Genomic DNA, 24,739 nt, shown 5'->3' on the forward strand with positions numbered 1-24,739 from the left:
CCAAATATCAATTTATTTCAATTCCTACTTAAATTTGTCCACAATTAATTTTGCAGCAGTACAAAATAAGCGGTGAAGTACAGTGAGCCTGACAGCTAAAACCTCATGATTACTTTAGTTTCTAGTAATATAAATAACATTTACTCATACCAATCAATTTGCTATATTTTGTGCAGCCCTAGTCTATAATTATAATGTCAAGGTTAGCAGGGAAAGTGTATAACTACAATGGTGACAGCATTTTATGGGCATTTGCTCTCCCACAGGGTGTTTTCTATATTGCACAGCCATAGTCCCTTGTGTGTCTTTAAAGAGAGGGGCATTTCCATTGGCGAAGGTCAACACCGAGATTTTAAGCATTATATTAGGATTGATCGAGAATGCTGAGTGCTTTTAATGCTATGAATTAAACAATATCCTCTTTTACAGTTGACGTATATGGCCCTCTCTGTGTTCTTTCTTTGTTGCTTCATTCAGTCGCAGAGCTTTGCAGACTGAATGTCCCCTTCTTTTAACCTTGCACTGAACCTGAGAGAATTGCCTTATAATTTAATAAAAGTGCTCCTTTCTCTAATAGACATTTGCCTGCACTTTTATCTTCCGCTTCCTGACTCCTGCTCCGGATAGAACTCGCTAATTGTGCCAACTGATTAGACCTGATTTATTCTTTGATTAGCCTGGTTTTGTTCTGGGTCAGCCCGGACCCCTAGACGCCTGTTTTAAATTTGTGTTTTCTATTTTTCTATGTTAATGTTTGTCATATCCCATGGTTGTAGCTCTCTTGTTTTTTTGTCTGTTGGATGACATTGCACTGGGTGACATGGCAATAAAATGGAATCGTGATCTGAGCCCTGTGACGATATGCATTTTAGTGATCTTGTCATTTCTTGACTCAGTGCTTTTCTGTTTAATTTAATTTAATATACCCGCTGTGTGCTGTCTGCATCAATCAGAAAGTATTTTATTGTTTGATTATGAAGTACAAGTTAGTCATGCACTGGTCTGGGTTCTGAAAAGCAAAGGCTCCAAAAGCATGAGGTAAGAGGACTAACTGGACTACTGCAAACCATTTCAAATGAACTAGTTTAGATTTTCACATTTTTAAGACCGTATAAAGCAGGCACAGCACCTCTAATAGTGTATAAATATACTAACCGCAAGATTCATGATCAAATCACCAGCCCTTACACCCTTAGTCCTTGTATTACTGTCCTAAACATGGAACAATTTGTGTGTTCACTTGTGAAATAATCTAAAACAGTTTGGGAGGCTGCCTGTGTTTGCTCCAGTTTACAGGATTTCGTCCTGGAAAACGTTGCAGTGAGGAGATCCAAAAAGAACTAAACATGCGTTTTGTTTACATGCCAAAAACTTAAGATTTATGGGCTGGCATTTCCCTTCTCACCTTTTTAGATTAATGAGCTGCTCCTGCACAAGCATCTTTTAATCACAATGGAGACAGATCTTGTCTAGTTAAACTTTTATCCCCCTTCTTTTCTTCCTCTGACGCATTGACTTCTCTAAGATTCATCCTGTCCTGGTGGATTTGGCATCAGCTAAAGGAGCTGGCTGTCAAGAGAGTTGTTCTCTAGTGCCATGAAAATCCCTCTACTGTCTCGACTCAAACTGTGTAAATCGCTTCGGTACCATCCATGGATTTTGGCTGAGGCTGGTTATAATTGGCTCAAGCCAGTAACAAAGTAACTGGTGAGGGGCGTTGTTCCTGATCGGTTCCTTATTATTAGGCCCGAGCGCCAGAAGTATCCCGTCTATGAGTAGACCAATTTAAATTTCTAGGATCAGGTCTTGTCAGAATAGAATTAGTTGTGTGAGATTCAGCCATAGGTATTTCAAAGCCCACTATTAGGACCTTGTAATTTTCTAGTTCAGAAAGCATCATGAATGGATCATTAAGAGCATTTTTGGATGCTGAAGGTGCACAATAATAATTTGGTTCAGATAAGGCAGACTTGGCATGCCTGGCAAATCCAAGATGTTGATGTTGTATTTTTATACAGATTGATATCACTCTGGTCCCCACACCCTCCGCTGTGTCACAAGTCCGGTCACACATGATCGTGCAATCAGAACGTTTTTTTTCTTTTTCTTTTCAGTGATACATGTGAAAGGAAGGAGCTCATTGGTCACCTATGATTTAGAAATAAAATCAAAATTGTCTCACCTCCGATTAACAGAGTTTAGTGCTTTGAAATCCGCATAGTTTTTCAGTCCCCAGTGGTATTTTTTTCCTTTTTTTTTTTTTCTGATATGGATGGACCACATGTGTCCCTCATTTACTAATCCACCTATCAATCTCTCCATATTCAAAAACAGCGAGACCAGTGAGCATCACTCCTACAACTTTTTGTCCATTTGACAGTTTTACCTTTACTTTAAGATGTAGTCTGGTCACTGTAAAAGCCAAAGTACTGAAGAAGTGTGGATTCTGGGTCCCAGGCAAGGAGACTCTTACGCTATGTCTTTTGGGTCCTCCAAAACTCCCATTGTAAGTAAAATGCACTCTGGTTCAAATCACATTTTAGAGAGGGAAATACTACCACTAAACTTGAACAGAAATGCACCAAAGTTGGCAGAGTGAACCATCTTAGTGAAAAATATATTCTTATAACTATATTTTACATGGTCCACACAAATTGGCACTACAGTACCACCTTTTATGTGACCCTATGGTATGGAAAATACATGTACTTTGCCTTGAACAGTGACATTCATAGCAGTGATGGGACACATGAGGACAACCCTAAAACATAATTGGAGCAATTCTCTATATCAAACAGGAAGTCAGCCATATTAGATGGCATATCTGTTGCCACTTTGTCATGGATTTATATGAAACTTCTCTAGTCCTGGGTTTTTGATCCAAAGGAGCTCACATGCTACATTTAGAGATATTGATAATCATCCATATTGATAGTCATCAATTTTCAAGTCAATTGGACCAACATTATATTCTTTATCATTTGGACTGTGGGAACATAAACATCCACTATTACACTTCTGCCTTTCCAAATCTATATCCAGAGACAGAAATGACTTTATGCAATGTTACTGAAAATTAAAACAAACATTATGTAGGTCACTCAGGTCGAAAAAGTCAATTACATTATAGCTTTAATTGCTGGTTCAAAGCCATATGTAACTCTGGTTCTATGAAACACCGATACAAAGTGTAAAGTGACTGAAAACTGACAGACATTATTTAGGTCACTCCAGTCCAAAAAAGTAAATTATAACATATGAACCTCGTGTATTATTTGCAAGGCTGCTAGTTCAATGCCCTGGACCACACCAGTATAAGTCAATTGGCACACTTCACTATGGAAATAGGGTGAAGAGCAGATAGTGGCGTCGGTGGCTGTCAGGAAGGGAGAGTGGCATGTTGCATACAGAGGCGGTTGGGATTCATAGGCAGTCGCGATTAAGATTCATTTCAGTTTAGTCCAGTATGCCCCTGATGCTTATTGATGTACCTATATTACTTCTATTTGTGTGTTATTTTCATCTTTCATTTTGGCTAATGATTATGCAGGGAGAAAAAGTTGTGTTGTGTATTATTTCTACATTTTTACAATAAAAATACATATGTATGTTTGTACACTCTGCTGTGATTCTTTAGTTTTATTGAATGCCGTACTTAATACTCCCCCTCTGTATTAACGTACATAATTTTTATAAAAAAAATTTCTGAATGGGACCATTGATTGCACGGTTCAGCTGTCAGCTTACAGTTGTAACCAGATTGCTACTAAAGACTGACCACAAGCTAGTAATTGAGTTTGTGTAGTGAACAAATGCAATATAAAGTAACTGTGGCAGCCCCTCTTCAGGCAGTTCTTTTGGCAAAATCTGAGGTCAAATGTCTGTTTATCTGTGTGTTTTTCACACGCCAAACCTGCTATTTTTGGCCCGGTTTCCTAGGAAAGATGTTTCTTTCTTTTGTGTTGTTCCAAATAATGGCACCTGCACAAGATGATCTCTTTAGAGGAGGCACTATTATCCAACTAATCCTGACAGAATCACAAAGAGCCAGCCGGGACAGATCCCTTTCTCTTTTAAAACAACAAATGGCTTTTATTACAGTGAGACATAAAAGCTGTTTGCGTGCTGATGTGTGCTAAAGGATGCGATAGGCATGAGCTTTAGCTTCTCCATTGTACAAGAGATAAGAGTAATATGAAGGTAGGCCTTTTTTAAAAATAAAATTTACATGAAAAAGTGTTGTTTTTTTTTTTTTTTTTTAAAAGATGATTGTGTAGCTCCACGTTGACAGGGTTAGGAATACTGTCTAATTATTTTCACTATCAATAAAATAATGATTAAATGTGCAGTCTCTATAATCTTAAAGCTTTCCTTTAGATTTCACGAACAATTTTAACATCGATTTGATTCTGAAGTGTGTGACTCATGATGTGTGCGTTTTCCTTGTGCTCTTTTTCTTCTTCGTGCACTGCAGGGGGTGTAACATCCGCTGTAGGTGACTCACACCAGCATCTCCATTAATATTTACACTTGCCTTTCACTGCTCTGCATGAGCTGTAGCAACACAAATGTGCTGCCAGTCAACACACCACAAAGCCCCAGGCAGCAGCTGTACAGTGAGTTGCTCAAATGCCTTATAGAACAGGAGTCCCAAATTCTCGATGCATAATTTGGCATGCATAGTGTTAAAAAAAGACTGATAGTGTGGATTCATGTTAGAGAGTACTCAATAGTGGGTTTGTTTGCAGTTAATAGGGACTCAGCTAGGGAAAAGGGGAAGTAACAAAACAAGATGGAAATTGTAAAACTAAAGTTATAATTTATTTAAAAGGAATGTTAACGTTTAATCTAACAAAAAGAGGCTCTAAACAGAGGACAAAATTCTAGAGCTACTGATGAACACAAAAGGGTCAAAATTCTCTGTTACAGGTTCAAATTCAAAGTCAGTAAAGTGGCATGCCAATTAGCAAATGAAGTCAGGCAGCCCGGATTGACAGGGGGAGGGTCCTTTTAAACTGGTGCCACAGGTGGAGAGCAACGATTGGCCGGGCCGTTAATTGTCCCTCCAATCACAAGTAGAGCAGGCCATCAATGAAGTGCCAGCTGCAGGACACACCAGGAGGGGCAGAGAGAGAGAGAGAGAGAAAGAGAAGAGAGGGAGACAGTAGGAGGAGCTGAAGGCCAGAGGCTGTAACAGGGACCTTTAGTGGAATAATATGATAATTATCAAATGACTGAAAACAACAGAAGTTGCCTTTTTTGTACTAGTCTAAGAATATGTAGTAGGACTATTTCTGGTTTCTTGTGCTACCTTATTGTAGGCTATTTATGGTTATAGTTTCACACCACAACTCCTTTCTGTTCTCTTTAGCAACTTGCAGAGCCTCCATAATTTGATTTAAGCTACTCAAGGAATTTATGGTAGCTGAAGTGAGCAGTAGGCATATTGTGATATTCTAATTTGATGTTGCACAAAAATATAGTGATATACCATCAGCGATATCATGTGGCCCAGCCCTGGTTTATATACAGCTGTCTTGAGCAGAAATTAAATACCTAGTGTATTTTTTGTCTAGACATTGAATCAGTATGCACATATAGCATTGAGCCATACTGCGCAAAGTCAGGGGGGTCAGTGCTGAAAAGGAGAGCACTCAAGTGGCTGACTGTGTAAAGAGGTACACACGCTGAGCTATGGCTTGGCTGTCGACAGTTGTTACAGCTGTGTATGAAACCCTCCAGTAATCACTGGAGTTCCCTGGAACACCATTACGCAGCATACTGTACTGTCTTATGCATTTCACATCGTCTTCAACTCTGAGGCACTGTTGTAGTTATTTATACTAAAAGCTTAATGATTTGTGTGCACTGACCCAAATTGGCCTTGCTGCATGTTATATTTTGTGCTTTGAAAGTATAGTCTGCATCCATGCAGTCTTGTCTTGCTGTCTTTCATATCCTAAACAAGCCTGAATAGTTTATAACCCCCTTGTCACGCTTTGTAAAGTTTATGCCATTGTGCGTCAAGGTTATTGAAGGTGCATTAGCTGGGTTCTACAGCCGCATTATTTTGAGTTATCCCAGGTGCCGCACTGTTACTCAGCAGGTTTATGCTACCTATATATACTGCCTTTAGCACAGCAAGTTACACACCAATGAATGAAAGGCTTGTACACAGGAGGTGTAGTAAGTTTTAGGATAAAGAACTTCACTCGCAGTGCACATAATCTTATCTTGCATGTTCCAGTAAGCTTTCTATTGATCTGATAGTGTGGGAGTTTTCTTCATGTCATCCAGTTGATGGCTTATGTCTGAAGTGCTGTGTGGCTGGGTTTGGGTCCCTGAGGGGGGCCGCTGTCCTATCGGTTCAAGTCTGATGTGTGTATCTGCTCTGGCATGGATGACCTAAGGCGAGGGGAGCTGGAGAGACCCATATCAACTGTGTTTGAGAAGGATCCATACAAGCTTAGGTTTAAGGGTCATTGCTCTAGACATTTATGCCTAAACAGAGAAACTGTAGTTGGACTGCATACTTTAACAGGATGTTATTCCCATGCTATGACAAATAAATGCCTTGCAGTATTGCCATATACACTATACTGTATATGTGCGTGTAAACAACAATCTTGTCACATTTCAAACCAGCAGCCAGCACCAGCAGTCTACAAATTATTGATGTCAGCCTGCACTCAGCCCATTGACCACCATTAAAGCAGGAGAACTGCAGGTGAAAAACTGAAACTGTATTAAAGCTGGGGTACTTGAGTTTTAAACTGAAATGAGGAGGGTGGTAGAGTACACCTGGTAATAAAGCAACATATTACTCTTTCATCCTTGAATGATTTATAAATGGACACTGCACAGCAATTTTGTGTTGTCGCAAACTATTTGGAAAAAACAGTATGTACTCGTTTACAAGTGGAATAGATGATAGCACAATTGTTGTTTGGAGACATGCAAAATTAGAATATTGACTATTACAACAAAAGGAAAAAGAAATGTCTAATACTCCAAATAAACAATGTGGCAGACTTGAACCTCAACCATGACCTTCACAGGCACGTTTAGAACATTCCTGATGTATCGTCTAAATATTGTCATTAAGATAATGCAAAAAATATACAAATCAAGATAATTACGTTACGCAAGTTGAGAACCCTATTTTTTAATCATGTCATTTGTGGACAACCAAGCTATACCAGTAGTCTGTCTTTCCTAACTGAAAAACAAAAAAGAGGCAAGGACAAATGAGATACTTGTAGAGAGAATAAGATGAATGTCCTGAGAGGCTGGTAGTGCTGAGTGTTTGGTGCCTCTCCACATGGCTCACAGTCATAACACGAGCCTGAGCCCTGCACACACACCAGTGACATTTCCCATCTGCAGCCCCGGAAACACACGCACACTCCACAGTCCGGGGCTGCCAAGGCTAATTGCCATGGCAACAGGCTGTAGAAACAGGGTGAGGGTCAGCTGGAAACTGCAGGCCTGTTTTAGAGACTCGTGCCGAGACTCAAGAAAGGAGGGAAAAGTGATCTGGGCCTTAAGCAATCGATTTTTTTTTGGCTAGTCATTCTTTTTCCACTTTGTTGGAGCCCAACTATAACACTGAAGGTTGCGCTGCAAATTGATGGCATTTACTAAAAATTTAGTTGTTTCATCGCATCATCAATCAAAGGTGAAACAAACTTTGTTTATGAAAGTCCTAAATAGTAAAGTTCAATCTGCTGCAGTCTTGCTATTCTGTCTTAATAAATCATAATGTTTATTTAGCATATATATGTGGTCTTGGAAATGGCATCAGGCATATACTGTAACAGACTTTTCCTAAATGGATTGTTATCAATAATGTAATCAATACAGAAGCTTTAGAAATTCTCCTGTGCTACCATGTGGTTTTAGCATTGGATGGGACCGCGCTGTCCTCAAGGCCATGCAGATGCTTGGGTGATAAATAGCCATTATGACTCACTGATGCATCCTTAGCTGTTCTCCTTTGTGATCAAGGGTACAGAAAATGCCAGCACTCCTCCTCGCTCCAGACTGCACTGCCACTGACACTGATGGATAGTTCAGTTTTAAGGCGGCGCGGTAACGCCCTCCACCCATGCAAGCTCACTGTGTATTTTTTACTCATAAAATAGTCACAGCTCCTGTTTGAGGGTTGTGCTAGCATTTTGGAAATCATACTTATTTGGTGCCTGTGATAAATGGCTTTGTAAATTATGAATGAGGAGAGATGACAAGAAGCCAGCCCACTGTGTAGCTTGCTGTATGTAGTTCACCATACATAAATTTACTCTGCATATTTCACTTTGTAATACATTCATACTTGTTTCACTCTTTCTCTTTTTTTAACACATGCTATTTTTCTCAGTATAACCAACCAACACATTGATGTTGATGAAAACATATTCCTACAGTTGTAGTGAATTGATATTACTGGGTTAAGCTAATCTTGTGGTTTTATTGACAGTGGTGTCTCAATTCCCTGTATAGCTTTTACTGCTGAGGCTGACATATATATCAATACTGTGATTAGCAGCTTGGATGTATCTATTATGTCAGGGCCCTTGTGTATAACTGGTATGCCTGTCTCTGTCTCGTGTCAATGCCTAAGGCCTGCCTTATGGCTCTCCTGTGCTCCGGCTGTCTGCGGCTACTTTCTGAAACGCTCCAGGAATCCCTTTAGCTGTCACTCAGAAGGTCACTGAATATACTATGTGTGTGTGTATGTGTTTAGCTGTTCCTTAGAGAGTGCTAAACTACAGCTTTTAGCACTTTGCTGCCTCTTTTGCCTGTTCTGTCCTTGCCAGGGCTTTTTTAAATTCAAATTCATCATGAACATCACATTGTCTTGCAGTTGAGGAGACCTTCATATTTATAACATTCCTCTTTTGATAATTATTTCCAGGAAAGACTAAAGGAGTATAGAGCTTAAGAGACTTGGCCTGAAACTGGAATCCAACTCACAACAGAGGCATCATTTTTACTATGACAAATTAGCACTGTCAGCAAAACAAATACTGAGGTACTTACTGAAAACAGATCATAGTTTGACCTTGAAATACAGATCCTGAAATAAATTGCATAAATAGGACCAAATTGAACCTTTCCTCAAACGTTAAAATATATATTATCATTGTGGTCATTCCTGCAAATACCTTCTTCATAGTCTACAGCATGCAGGATGAATAGTTTGTCAAACCATGTTGTGATTCATACTAAAACCTAACCCTAACCCTATAGTGTGTCTGAACTAGACAACGATGTATACAACAAAATGCGCCATAATTTTAGTGCATCATAGTCCATCCACCTACACATACATACACTTGTATTTAGCATTGGGTTTGCTGTGTCATAGGCCTATTAGAGATAAGGAGTCATTTGCTGTAATGGTCCCAAGACATTGTCATCATCAGCCCCCTGTGAAGATGCCATTACTCAAAGTGTGGTGTAAGCAGCTCTCGTGTTATGAGAGCAGGCAGAAGAGGTGAAGCATGAACAGTGTGTATGGGCCTGGCCGCCTTGGATCATTTAGAAAGAGTCATGGTAGAAACACTGGGATCAATAGCACAGTATTGCTCATACACTTTTAGGTCAATAGTGTCTCAGGTCCAGATAATTAAGTATTGAATGGACAGAAATTAATTTAGCTGGTGAAAAATGTGCCTTATTCTTGTGTTAACTAAACACAAATCACAAATAATGGGTTTGTTTAGTGAGTTTGAGTTTAATGGACTATGGAGTGCAGTGGTCTTTCAACAGGTATCTTGATTGTATAGAAATATAGACCAATAAACAAATGTAAAACGTAAATTAATTCTATTTAATAGCCAGACAACAATAGAATGCATTGCACAAAGGATCATAAAAGCGACAACAGGTTAGTTATAGTATCACGCAATAGACCCAGTATCTTCAGATATAGCTCTAACAATGAGATCAGCTCTATTAATTGAAAGGTTACCTACAAAAAACAAAAGGGACATAAACGTGAAGCCACCGTGTTTATTTGCACCATCTTGGCAACTGATATTGTGCACTCAGCTCCAACAGGAAGGAAGTGTGCCAGTCATCCTGTCCCATAAGATGGGTGGAAATTGTCGCTCAAGATGTCAACTTGAGGTCACTGTGTTTATGTGTGATCTAATAATGCTGCTATTTTTACAGAAATGTGCCATTTTAAATCCAAATAGGCCTGAAGAAGATGTGGTTAAATGTCCTTTCAGAACCTATATAATTTATCATTCTTCTTACCTTGTGTAGTGACATTCAGATTTATGTGTTCATACATAATACAAACAGGCAGGGACAGTTGTAAAATTAAAGGGGACTGTAAGGTACCACACAGTTGCACCACATTTAGTCAGACTGTGCTGTCCGTCAAAGGAACTAATTATTGGAACAGTCTTCCTCTGACAATAAGAGAAAATCCATCACTGTCTGTCAAACTGCACCTTAAGCTGCAGATGAAGGAAAATTAAATCTGTGAACACTTTTAATTCTGGCCTTTTTCTGTTCTGTGTTTTTTTAAGATTATAATTATTTTCTGTCTCACCTGCCTAGGGACAACAGATGGAAAAGAGCATCTCTGCTACAATCTGGCATATTTACACTGTAATTACTGATGTTCATTAATATGCTCTGTTCCTTTAAAAAACAAACAAATAAACAAATAAATAAACTCTGCATGGACAGGTTTATAAATCATTTTGACAAATTAAATCTCGTTGTCGACCGTTACTCATACTCATTTGTACAGTAGGGTATTTTAGTAGAGACAGTTGCAAATGACTTAATGGTGTGGAGAAAAGCTATAACTTTAAACTGCTGAATAACAGATACCTGCGCATGTTCTAGCATTCTTGTAATAAACAGTGTGAGTGAGTTGATCTTGCAACATGGGCAGATGTGCTGAATAGAGAATAGAGCCATATGGGCACCTCAGTGGGAGAGATGAAAAGGCCTGGCCCCATCAGTATTCAGGGGACACTGTGGTGCAGGAGGCTTTTTATTTGGCAGAGGAGAGAAGATGGTGTAAAGAGATTATATGGAGATGCAGTCTGTGTTTTAAGGATGATGTCAGGTCGGGCAATCTCTTCTAAAGCACAGTTGTTCAGGCCTGTGCACTGATGAGGCAAGCTCCTATGACAAAACCTGAAACACAAGTGAATGAGATGAATTTAGTGAATGTAGTGAGGAGAAAATGTTAATCTGATAGCCAGTAGAGGAGAAATGAATAGATTCAGAGTAGGGTTGTGCGATGAATCAAACATATATATTGAGCTAGAGACACAGTCAGTTCTTTTAATCGAAGTCCACATCTGTCAGTATGTTAACCTCTTTATTTGTCCTTACATGCATGGTCTGTATTGTTTATGTTCAATAATAAATTTTTTTTAATAAGACAAATTGAAATAAAATCAAAACTATCAATCAATGCAGGTATATCGATAAATACAAGGGGAAAAAACTATGATGCATTTTTTGCCCTACTTCAGAGTCCTACTAAAAGTTAAAATCATGAAAGTTTGTTAGATCGGGGGAACATTAAGCTCTTTTATGATCAGCTCTGAAAATAGGAGTCTGGCTGAAATGTCATGTAGGCCTATACAAAAAACAAACAAACAATAAAATACAAGTTTAAAGTTTAAAACATTTTAAGAATAAAACAACCAAAGAGGTATAAAAGACATTTTGTGTTTTGTGAAAAATAAAAATTGCAGACTTGTAACTTGTAGCTGTATTTGATCCAGCTTGCAAGTTGACCTGCTTTGGATTAGTTCTATAATGTTGCAATAGGAATAAAACACATTCATTATATCTCATATCTACAATGAAATGCTCTTTCCTGTGTATCTGCTACTATTCATCGCTTAAATGCCTTTTTGAATAGTCCATCCCTTAGGCTGCTCTCTATTCATGTCCCATTACATATTTACAGTTGTTGTTTGTTAGTGTGAACTCCCATGCATAATTCAGAGACAATCCATTACAAACATACGCTCCTGTGTCTTCCCTGTGCTGACATATTTCTCTGGTTGGGACTCTGTGAGAAGTGCTTGTGAATGTTTTAAAAGTAACCTGGCTAAAATGTCTTTGGCAGCAGAGCAAGGTCAAACTTCAGACTTACAAAATTCTCATAGGGATCGCGCCCAAGCCGTCTACTGTTAGAGGAGCAACAGTGTTTTATTGTGATTCCTCATAAAAATGCCTTGTCTTTTATGTTTTTATGCAACAATTCCACAGCAACATTATACAGTTTTCGTTTAGAATGTGAAGTGTGATATAGAGCTTAAGAATGTAGCATGGCAATATGGCAAATCAGTTATCACATTTGTTAGTGTAAATGCCATTATAATAATTACTATCAATCTTAATTTAATTTATTCTGCCATCTTTAATTTCTCTGCTCTAAATGTAAGTATTTGTTGTTGTTCTTTCTGCTCTCTTATTTACAAAGAGGACGCTTTGTATTTCTCAGTATAAGGGCAGGAAAAGGAGGGTGGGTACGGGCTAGCTTCCAGACCGGCGTGGCCCGCTGGCTGGTTTAGCAAGGCCCCTGTGTCCCAGTACCACCTGCTCCACTGGCCCCCTGCTCTGTGATCCGGCCCCTGAAGGCAGACCTGTCACAATGAGAACTTCAGAACCGTTTGGTGTGTGCAGTGTTGTGTATGCATGTGCAAGGTTTCATCACCTCCATATTGCCCTCTTTAATCTCCAGGCTTTGGGGAAAAAGAAAAAAAAAAAACTCTCCAGGGCTAATGATTGTCAAAGAGCAAATGAAATGCACAAGTATGGAAAACTTTGAGATCTGAAATTTCATAGTCTATATTGCTAATAAAGCTCTGGATTGTGTGGATTCACTCATACCTCATTCTCAACTGACCTTATGTCAAACTAGTTGAGACTTACAAAATGCTATTACTGCTAACCACTGGAGTAACCATTTACCCAAAACAATTCTGGCTCGGCGAAATGGCGATCAAATTCAAATTGTTGTCTTATAATTTTGACAATATACAAATTTGTTGATATTGTCAGATTCAGCAGTCTATTTTCTATTACATGCACAATCATTATTTTTCTGCCATATCACACACACCTATATATAAATGTATCTACCTGTTGACTCTGCAGTTAATGGTGACGAATGACGAATGCATAGTTTTTTGATGATGACAATGATTTAAAAATACCTTGTAAATAAATCATTCACCTTATTAACCAAATAAGCCCTGGTTCTAGGCTGGGAAATTCCTTTTGTGATATGGGCTATAATTCCAACCAATGTGTATTGTAACATTCTCTAAGCTTGCCACAACGTACTGTAACTGTAACAAATTATTAACGCCTAGAACCAAGAGTTCTGGAATTGGTTTATTCATTTTTGTTTTTTTTTTTTTTTTTTTTTTTTTTTTGCATAATCCCAAAGTAGAGCTGGATCCATGTCTTTGTCCTTTTTAAGTATCTTTTGTAGAGTATTATAATTATGAAATGATTGCTTTTGTAACCACTAACTGCTCCTATGGCACAAGGCCAATGCATTTATTTTCAATCGCCGTGGTTCATCGCAGCTCTACTGAAATGTTTGTTTTGCTGCGTGTCTGACCGGAGCCCCTCTCGGCCTTGTGAAAAGAAGGGGTTCATTGTCCCCAAAGGGCCCCAGCCTGTGTTATGGAGTGGGCGATTTTTTTTTTCTCTTTTCAAAGTGCTTTTCTCATGTTGCTCTCCTGTATTCAGGACGAGAGCGTTTAGAGAGGGAGATAATGCAAGCGTGCACTCAGAGCGAAAGGTTATCTACTCTGCCATGACAGCTGATGGGACAGGACAGGACACGTCAAGTCCCATAAATCCCAATGGTTGTCACTAACAATGCACATCAATAAGACTTGAGTTATTAGAGACGAAAAGACTGAATGTGCACTGGCAATATATGACATACACAGACGATAGATCATTTTGATTAGAATGTATTTGTAGCCTATAGGATCTAAAAGCATCTGAGAGTTTCTGTTCAAGTTCTGTCCTGGATATAGATAATAATCTTCAATAGGTCCTATAAAATATACCCATATCAAAGTCTCCATTGTTCAGTAGCTTAGCCATATGGTATCCTTATTTGTGCTTTTGCCTTTAAAAAAATAAAATAATTTACATACCTTTACATACTACATAGCAATCAAATGTTGCGTTTGTGTCATATTTCTTTTAATGGCAAAGAACAAAGTTAAATCTTGTACAAGATTTGTCCAGTTGACAGATTTCTTTTAATGAGTGATACAGCTGTGTGTTTCTTTCATTTTGTAGTCAGTTTATCAATATTCTACCAGTTGAAATGAGGTTCAAGAGCATGGTTGATTATTTAAACTTTTTAAATGTGCTTCCAAAACAGACAAAAAGTCATGATGATGAATATCAAACTGTAAAAAGCATTGATTACATATTTACATTATATGCCTGGAAGGAGGTGAAAATCAATAGGAGAAATGTGAAACGTTGCATACTTGTCTACAACAATTGTATGGTCGGCTATTTCCTTTCTCTGTAGTATATCATTAATACAATTGACCAAACTGAGACAGAGCAATATACCGTCATTTGCCTGCAGCAGGGGAGCAACTAGGAACATGATTGGGAACACACAGCGTGACGTTTGGTGACCTTTCTCCCTGGTGAAGAACAGCTGTGTTCTAATGGTGCTAAGTCCTGTCAAAAAAAGAGGAGTGCAGCAAGGATCAGTTTAGAAAAACGATAATTTACTGCCTCACAATAATGCAATCTCAGTTTCCTGCCACGCAACATCATAAACACAGAAAGAGAGGGAAAGGCACTAACATAACCATCTGTGGGCTCTTAAAATCAGGAGTGTTGAATAACATCTGAAAATGGTTTATAATTCTATATACTCAAGTCTAGTATTTAATTTATATAGTGTTTGGTCATTTTTGGATCTTTAACTGTCAATGAACACATTACCAAATCAAATAAAGGATAAATGTCTGCACTGCAATAATCTTTCATTACGCTTACCGTACTTTTCTTTATAATGCACAACACTCCACAGTGTTGTGGAGTGTTGTTCATGCTCATTCCGTATGTTCACACTTCACATATAAATTCATTTTCACATTGCTGATCAAACACTCCCAGCTTTTTTTTCATGCCAGGCAATTTTCTACAGTAATGGGATAGAGCACATTTTATCTGGGGCAAAACGCTTCATTATCTTTAATAAGCTGTTACATGGGCATGGAATGGTGTTAAATGGTCCAGCGCTTTCAGTTTTCCGATCTTGACTCCTAATTCAATGCAGTTATTACTCAGCATGCATCATTGCTTCTGCTGCAGATATAGGATTTGCATTCATTGTGACTAAACATATTAATAAATGTGCTTAGAAACATTGTGACTCAAATGCTCTGGTTGTTTGGTGTGGGAAATCAACAGAGGTGCCTCTGACTCAAATGCCGGCAATCTGGCCTGTAATCGTGAGCAAGTAAACAGTCACACTCAGAAAATGTACAAAATGAAACTGAGATGTACTGGTTGTTTTGTACACTTTTTATTGCAACTACCCCAAATTTGAGCATAAGCATGGTTAGCTAAAAAACTAAAGATGCCACTGACTAAAAGTAGTACATTTACCACGGTGGCTAAAACACCTAGGTTCTTCTAATATAACTACTACTATGTTCTTGTTGTATTTTTTCTATGCAAATACTATCACTACATGATTATTACTACTACCATTACTTCAACTGATGCTCATGTACACTCTTTTTCTGCTATGGGTGATGTGACTCCTACTGCATATTCATGTTAAGCCTTGTGATGTTATTGTTGTTAGTATTACTCATTAGATCTTACAGCTGAAAAAATACTCCTACTCATTTATAGATAGAAAAATACAATTTGTAAGTGTAATTAAATTAGTAGAGTCAACGCAGTTAAACCCACTACCCCTTGATTTATCGTATGGCATAAAAATACAGGAGACGCATAACCTTGTTGATGCATAAACAGGGGTGGTGTGGCCTGGCAGATCACATGAGATTTGATTATAGAGCTAATAAAATCAGCCTTGTCCCTGGCTATCTGCTTGATATACACCCTCCTGCTTCTCTGCCTCCCTTGGGTGTCTTGCTGATGACTGCTCCATTTTGGATCACTGGTGCACAGAATGACTTCTTTGTTACTGCTGTTTACTGTTTTCATTTTGCAGCTCCTAAAGCCACCTTGCAAACAACCCCAATGGATGTATGCACATCTATCTACACCTCCGCCTGCGTTGGTTTTGGCTCTGTGGAGGCGTGCACAGTGGAGAAATTCTGTAGTACCTTTTTTCTTAAGTCATCTTTATTTATATACATGGAGCTGTTTTATGCATGTGTCTCACATCTTTCAGTAGGGAGAATCTTAGCAGAACTATGAAGGTGTATACTTTGAGTTTTATGCAGCTCAAACCTGGAACAGTCTTCCTGAGGAGAAGAGACAGGCCTCTACTTTGACAATGTTTAAATCCTGGCTCAAAATGGTTTAACTGTGCATACGACTGAAAGGGTTTTATTCTGCATGCTCTATTTTAATGATAATTTTATGATGATTATTTGTGATTATTTATGTTTCGATTTGTTGTATTGAGATTCTATTGTCTTTCTTATTCTGTAAAGCATTTTGAATTACTGTGTACAAATTGTGCTGTACAAATAAACTTACCTCGCCTTCCTGACTATTGTGCATTATCCTCAGAGGATGGGGGAAGTCTTCAAAATTCATTTTAAACTCTGTTTTAAATGAATACAAAACAGTTGCAAAAAGATAGAAATAAAATAAACTTAATTTTGTACCTCCTTTTTCGTTTGAAATAATGCCAAGTACAGTCTTGTCAAATGTAGATGTGTAAAATGACCTAAATTGCTTTATAAATTCTAAAGTAACATGTAAGTGTCATGTATGCTACATGACTCTCCATGTTGGCCAGTCTCTGACCAACAAGTTGTGATTTTCCTTCTGTATGATCTCCTGTGATTGGAGGAGCTTTGAGGAGATCTCCCCCACAGTGTTTGAGTCAGCTTTGGACATTGCCTCTACTTTAATGGACAATATTTCAGTGTCCATTTTGTAAGCCAGAGCTCCTTTTAAATGCATAAACACATTCCCATTTCATTATCTAAGAAGAATTCCTCATAGTGATGTTGTACTTTTGTTTGAGCACAAACACAAATGCTGCAGTGGAAACAGAACATTTTCCTGTTTTTGTTTGAATGGCGACTTTTGAAACCAGAAGTTGCACACACTTGTGAGCACATTCTGGGAGTGGGTGATAGAAGTGGAAACGTGGCGATAGATGAGGACCGACGCAGGTGTTCAAATATTTGACCTTGGCCTGTTATGTCTGCACTCAAAACTATCTCATGGTCAGTACAGCATTCAGCAAGTCCATTAACATTTCAGAGCTTTTACAGAACTACATATTTTTGCTTCAATTTTACTCCAGAACATAAATCTTAGTTTTTGCAAAGAAAATCGTAGACAAAAGACGAGACGAGATGACAAGGACACAAGGAGAAAAAAAACAAGGAGAGAAAAAAGCTGCCACAATAATTTATTTCTTTAATATATCTGCTTCATCACCCAATTTTTATGTTGCACATTTTGTCATTTTGTTTACTCACTCCAAGGCATTATATATAGATGACCTTTAAACAGGCATAATTTGATATTCATGGCTCATTATTCTATATTTACAAATGACTTTGACTTACCAATTACACCACTTTGTGAAATGATTTATTGAACTTATTGTACAGTATTGGATTTGGATTTTATCAACCGATTCATGTGTTTTTCTGTATTTTTACAGGATTGAAAACCTACCTGATTTCTGGTAGAAAGGTGGAGCTTCTATCTCAGTGCAGCTGTACACAGTTGGGGTCTGTGGGGTCAGAGCATCTGGACCAAAGAGTGCACTCCCCTGACAGTGTCCATAGCTCCTCTCACAGCGTTAAGGTGAGCTTCTCTTGCGTCTGCTTCTGTCTAAGTAATCTTTTCTCTTTTTAGTTAATCCTCTGTATTTTATTATTATTTTTAAATAGTGGGTATTACACTTCTATGGGATATCAATTGCTAAAACACAACATATTCAGATGACCATGTTACCTTTTATTGTTTTGAAAATGCTATATTCGCTGAACGCAACATACATGTTTAATAAGTTTCAGTTTTGTTTTTGATGCTCTGAGCATGATCACATTCCAATTGGCATGCATTTTGCTAATGAAACTGCTGCACATCACACCAGGTTTGTGAAGTTGTAGTGTATTGTTTTGCATCATGCTTGTGTATATGTATTGAAAATTGCCTTGCAGGAGCATGGGTGACGTAGTCTTGTGGGCTGAGCTTTGGATAGGACCACACTGCTTTCGAATAATGCCCAGAACAGAAAGCTAAATTAAAAACATGCATGGATGATATATAAAACCTTTTCAGACATGTTTTTGATAACTTTGGGAACAACATTATAACATGGTAGAAGGCTAAAAAAATGTATTTTGCATAATTCCTTCTCTTCATACACACTAGTAGAGAGATAAATGTGTGGCAAAATATCCAGAAGATGATCATTCCTTGTTAACCACACATTACAGCTGTGTAAACTTCCTATCATTTTTTCCCTCCAGTCCCCCTGCTTGTCTTGTGGTGCTGCCTTGATCCCTGGAGAAAGTCAGGTTTCAGAAGGACTGGTGCACAACTGTCATGATGACCTCAAGGCTAACAGCATCAAGGTTTGTCTGCTAATCCAGAACTAGCTTGAAGTCTAAAGGCGGGTGACACAGAAATTAATATTTTCTTTCACAAAAATGTATTTATTTATGTATTTATTTTGTACTTGTATAGCATAATAATAAAAAGGACAAAGTATATAAAAAAGTGCAGAAAGAGGCAAAAAGCCCAAATATATATATTAAAGCCACCTCCCTATGAATACCAACAATTGAACATTCTAGCTGTGCATTACTTAAAAAATTACATTGACACACCTTAAAAAATTGAATTGAATTTAAATTAAATGAAACGTCCAACGATTCAATGTTTATCAAATGTTACCTTGAAATATCAAACACACTGGATCTTAGGCAAAACTGAGCTCTTGATGTGATACAATTTGGAACATGTAAATTGCAGTTTTGACGAGGATTATATCTATGAATCTTTGCATTAATAAAGTAAAATGTGAAATGTTCAGGGATGATGGTTCTCTTATAAAAAAAATTATACATGAAGATACAAATTTGATAAATATGAATATAATAAATATTACTAATGTTAAGTTTGTAGATTAAATTTACAGAAGATAGAAGGAGATAAGTTAGTCGCAATTTGAACTAAATCTTTTTGCACCATTAATGTGTTGTTCAGAGTAATTGGGAAAGTCCTTGTTCACACTATATATGACAGACAGGGGTAAATTATTCTATATAGTATAGAGCAGTATCGTGTAATTATTGATTTTGTGTCCACAAATTTACTGACTTTTCTTATAATACCAAGATATTTGTTCATTTTTTTGGTCACCCAATCAGCATGCTCTTTCCAGGTTAGAACATGGTCAACAATGATGCCCAGAAATTTGGTGGATCAGACACGAGTTTGTTCAAATGAATCCATTTCAATTTTAAGGATAGTTGAAAATGTTTATAAATGAATAAAGTAGTATCATCAGCAAATATTACTGGAGTAAGATCTTGATATATATAACACAAGCCATTTAGGTATGATAGAAAATACTAAAGGACCCAAATGAACTGTGTATCAGCTCAATCAGAATTGCAACCATTTATACAAACTGGGATCAATTTACAATATAATTCTGTAACCACTTAAAAAACTGTTTTATGAAAACCATATTTATATAGATTTGCAAGTAGAATTTTACAATTGACTTTTGATAAGTTAAAAAAAAACATTGATGCTTATAAAGAATTTAATTATTATTTATATGAAAGAATAAACTTTTTATAAACCACTGTTTCTTATACTTTTAAAAAGTAAGGTAATACGCATATAGGTCTATAGTTATTGAAACATGTTCTATCCTCTGCTTTAATTAAGGGAATGACCTTGGCTACCTTGAGATCGTCTGGTATAAAATCTGTGTTTTAAGGCAGTGAAATAATGTCAGTTAGTGGTTTCAAATGTAATATTTACTTTGCTTCACAAGGAAGGCAGAAATACCATCATGTCCAGCATCATGTCCACTCGTCAGTGGTGTGATTAGCCTTTGGTGGCATGGTCAGGGTCTCTGTTCAAGTGAGGCTTGAGCCTTTATAGGCCTCAAAGACTTGAACACTTGAACAATAAGTCCCACTTACAATTCAGGCAAAAGAGTTGTAAAATATTGCTCCTTAGGTTCTTTAGTCCAATCTGTTGAATAAATACAATGTTTTTTTTTAAATATTTATTGGATTAGGGAGCAGCATCAGCTTAAGTAAACAGAGCAGGAGCCATCTTGGATTTTGGACAAGACCACAGTATTCATTCAATATTATGGCAATCCATCAGAAAGATACTAAACTGGGCCTGTAAATGTGGCAGAGGTTCACATATCACACAAAAAGTGAATAGACAGTCAAATTAACCACTTAAGACACTTTATACCCCCTTGACAGATTACGTAGTAAGTTTTATGTTTTTACATCTCTTTTTAGAGCCTTTTTTAAAATGAGCGTTTATTACAGTATAAATCCCTGATATTCAAATTTTGCTTATTTTCAAAACCATCATTGCAGTTTTTTGTTTTTTTTAATTTTTCGATTCATCTTTCACACTCAAGTCTATCACAACAACTAGAAACTAGACACTAACTGGTGGCCCACCACTCCCCACTAGATTTTTAATAATTGAGCATTCATTCACTGCCATCATTGGCCTCATCAAGGATGACGACGATGTGGAGTACAGAGGACTAACACAGGACTTTGTGGACTGGTGTCAGCAGAACCACCTCATCATCAATGCAGGGAAGACCATGGTGGTGGACTTCCGCAGATGCCACTCTACTGCCCCCTCAGTGAACATTCAGGGTAGGGACATTGAGAGAGTGGACTCATACAAGTACCTGGGTGTTCATCTGAACAACGAACTGGACTGGACTCACAACACTGACACACTGTACAGGAAGGGCCAGAGCAGGCTCTATCTCCTGAGGAGACTCAGGTCTTTTGGAGTGAGAGGGCCACTCCCGAAGACCTTCTATGACTCTGTGGTGGCATCAGCCATCCTGTACGGTGTGGTCTGTTGGAGCAGCAACATCACAGAGAGGGAGAGGAAGAAGCTGGACAAGGTGCAGGATGTGGGGGGACAGGAGGGTCCTGGTTAAGGTAATTTCTATGCTGGGCCATGAGTCTCACTCCCTGCAGGATGCTCTGTCTGCCCTGGAGAGCAGCTTCAGTGACAGACTGATTCACCCTCGCTGTGTGAAGGAGAGGTTTCGCAGGTCTTTCCTTCCTGCTGCTGTCAGACTGTACAATGAACACTGTTAACACTGAACATGTGTCATTCATCCATACCTATGTGCAATACTCAAGTCACTTTATGAAGATGTTATATTAGAGTCTATTTTTAGTTTATTTTTAAGTCTATTTTTAAAAATTATTTTAAGCTATTTATCTATTATCTTTTATCTATTTATTGCATGTACCATTTTCCTTCTGTTCTTTAACTGTGCGGTGCAATACTGGAATTTCCCCACTGTGGGACTAATAAAGGCATATCTTATCTTATCTTGTCTTATTTTTCTGGACATACCTAGGACTCTTCTAGTCTGGAGTGTCCGCCTGTGGTTTCTATGGGGATTGGCCCTAAGGCTCTAAATGGTCTGCTGAGTCCACGCCTGGAGGCCTTGAACAACAGCCAGACGTCTCTGTGTGAGATGTTACAGGAGAAAGAGAAGAAAACGTGGGGCGGAGGGGCAATGGGTATGGACCACTCTGCACTCATCCCACTGCGCTCCAAGAACTTTAGAGAGAGGAGTGATGCCCACTTTGTAGATGTTATCAAAGAGGACAGGTGAGATTGGTCTTTGTACAGCAACTGACACATTTTAAAGGTGTAATATGTATTTGAGATGTTGGTTTACCTGAATGTTCCACAGTATCACACTATGCCTCATGAAAAGGTTATTGCTTTGCTTGAATATTCATCAGTATGGTATAAATTTTATAATCTTTTTTCTGGAGGATTCCATGAAGATTGCAAAGTTATATGCTATTTTGTTGAACATTCTAGGCAGAAGAAAATATGATTTTGGACATCCACGAAAGTTTACATAGTGCGCCTTTAATCTTATTGCTCTCGCTCAGTGGAGAAAAGCAAGTGAAACCACCAGGCCATGTAACAGGCGGATCTGTGGAGAGGTGACCCCAGTCACAGTAAGAATAAGAGATTTCCAGGGTATGTTTAGCAATAAAACCACCTGTAATTGATTAAGTACAGTTATTTAATACCGTACTGTGTAACATTTAAGGTAAAACCATAGCATTTGGATGGAGAGCTGCAGGCAGTAGACACCCCCTCCAGAAAAGTTGAATAGTACAACTTCAATACTCATTTCTTTTATTTTTTAAAATATGTGGAAAAATGCATAGACCTTAAAAAACAAACTCTTGATTTGAATTAGAACATTGATTATACTGAGTCTCTTTTGTCCATTACAGCCTCATGAAGGACTATTTTTACAAACCTCCCATAAACAAGCTGAGCCTCACCTTCCTGGAACAGAGCCTGGAGTCTGCTTACCGGATAAGCTACCAGGAGGAGGTATGTGTATGTTAACATGTACTTGGCTTATTTTAGAACAGGGTGCACATATGACAATTAATCTAAAAAGGAATTTATCATGCAATGTTTCTGATCTAAATCATTTCGATGTTTCTTCTGCTCTTCAAAATTCTTTAGCTTGTATTCATTCTTATATTTTTTTTGTCTTGACACATATTGTCTATAAAGAGAAAAAGAGTAAAAAAAAAAACCAAACAACAACTTTGCAAGTCTACCTAGAAAGTCTGAGTTTTAATCAACCAACCTGGACTGCAGCAATTCAATGCAGGAACTTGAGTATAGATTTTCACGAAACACTGGTGCCCCCTGCTGGTGTAAATAAACACACTTAAAAAATAGCGTTGTTAATTAATTCAGTTAATTAAATAGTAATAGTATTTTTTCCTCTAGTATTAATATTAATCTTATTAATCTTTTTGCATTTAAGGTCGACACCCAGACAGCAGTACAGACCTTTGCCACCCCAACTTTCAGCTCATTCTTAGACATGCTGCTGTGTTGCTTGGTGTTCTTTGCGCTCACTTTGGCGTGCTTCCTTGAACCCATCATCACCCAGCAGAGTTTGCCCATATCACCTCTCACTATTACAGCTGTGGCTGCCCTGCTGGAAGTGCTGGCATTGCTATTTGCCATACGGTAAGGCTGGAGGATATGACAGAACATTTTATTGCAATTTTTTCCCTCATCAATCACGATTTTCGATTCAATTTAATTTTGTCTTATTAAAAGCTAATCAGAATAGCTATGAAGGTTAATGTCATGAACAGAAACAGTACCTAGACATTTAATCAGTGTGATTTAATACAAAAAACAGTCTATAGTCTTTTCTCAGGGTTGATACTTTTTGTTGCTCTTGTAACTGTTTTGTGTTCATGTTAATGTAACTGCTTTTGTATGGTGAAGGTTACTTGTGTGTTTTGGAAGACTGACTCTAGAAGTTGAGACTGCTGTCATTTTGCTGTTGTTTTGGCGTGGGTTATGGCCTACAGTAGCCCTTGTGTTCAGCAAATATTCTGTAATCCTTACAGAAACAGAACACTACAGTATTGTATCCCTTTGATTGTTTTAAAGTGTGATATAAATAAAAATGTAGTTTCAGTAAATGTGTACATTGCAGGGAAACATGCGGGTGATCTGTGTATGAACCGAAGCACAATGCAATAATAAAACCAGTGTCAAAACCATGTTTGACAACCACCAAGCTTTAGCATGTATATCAAAACTACTATAAGACCACAAGGTTATGCTTATCAAAATAGTTTATACATTTAGTATTGTGACTTACTCCGAGTAAACTGTCTTCCTCCTCCACAGTATGGCCTTTTACCTGGAAAGAGCCCTGCCCTGCACAAAAACCCTGATGAGGGTCATATCAGGCTGGATACCTCGTCACTTAGCAGGAGCTGTACTGGTGTCTCTACCTGCTGTGGCAGTCTTTTCAAATATTATTTGTGATATGGATATGTCAATCCAGGTATGTCTTTTACTCAAGCGGCATTATAAACATACATCGGCATATTTTGTAGCGTTCTTTGAAAAGACATCTAATTTTATTTACAGTTTACCATGTTTATCTGCTATGCTGTCATCATAGCCGTCATTCATTATTGTAACTTTTGCCAACTCTGCTACTGGATGCGATCGAGTCTGGCAACATTGGTTGGTCTAGCACTACTTGGCCTGCTCTTTATTTCGCCATGCTGGTAGGTGTAAGCTTAGGCTACATTCATTTAACAAAAATGTAAATTTGTCATTACATTGTTACATTTTGCAGGGTCTCTAAACATCTTGGAAATGCAATTTGGTAAGTGTTCTTTTAATTTAGTGTGATGAGTAGGACAGTTAAGTCATTGAATTTAATTCCTGAAATAGATGACAAAAAGTATGGTAT

General features: G+C 37.9%; 1 protein-coding gene across 1 annotated transcript in view; it reads left to right on the forward strand.

Moving 5' to 3' along the window:
- LOC117375136 (adenylate cyclase type 9-like) overlaps positions 1-24,739 on the forward strand; it is a 31,515-nt gene that overhangs the window by 3,522 nt on the left and 3,254 nt on the right. Inside the window, exons 2-9 of the mRNA XM_055223650.1 lie at positions 17,873-18,018; positions 18,690-18,794; positions 21,821-22,077; positions 22,725-22,827; positions 23,276-23,484; positions 24,163-24,322; positions 24,409-24,551; positions 24,623-24,652. Coding sequence (XP_055079625.1) covers positions 17,873-18,018; positions 18,690-18,794; positions 21,821-22,077; positions 22,725-22,827; positions 23,276-23,484; positions 24,163-24,322; positions 24,409-24,551; positions 24,623-24,652 — 1,153 coding nt within the window. The remainder of the gene's footprint in view (positions 1-17,872; positions 18,019-18,689; positions 18,795-21,820; positions 22,078-22,724; positions 22,828-23,275; positions 23,485-24,162; positions 24,323-24,408; positions 24,552-24,622; positions 24,653-24,739) is intronic.

The sequence above is a fragment of the Periophthalmus magnuspinnatus genome, chromosome 8, assembly GCF_009829125.3.
Source record: "Periophthalmus magnuspinnatus isolate fPerMag1 chromosome 8, fPerMag1.2.pri, whole genome shotgun sequence".
Classification (NCBI taxonomy): Eukaryota; Metazoa; Chordata; class Actinopteri; order Gobiiformes; family Gobiidae; genus Periophthalmus; species Periophthalmus magnuspinnatus.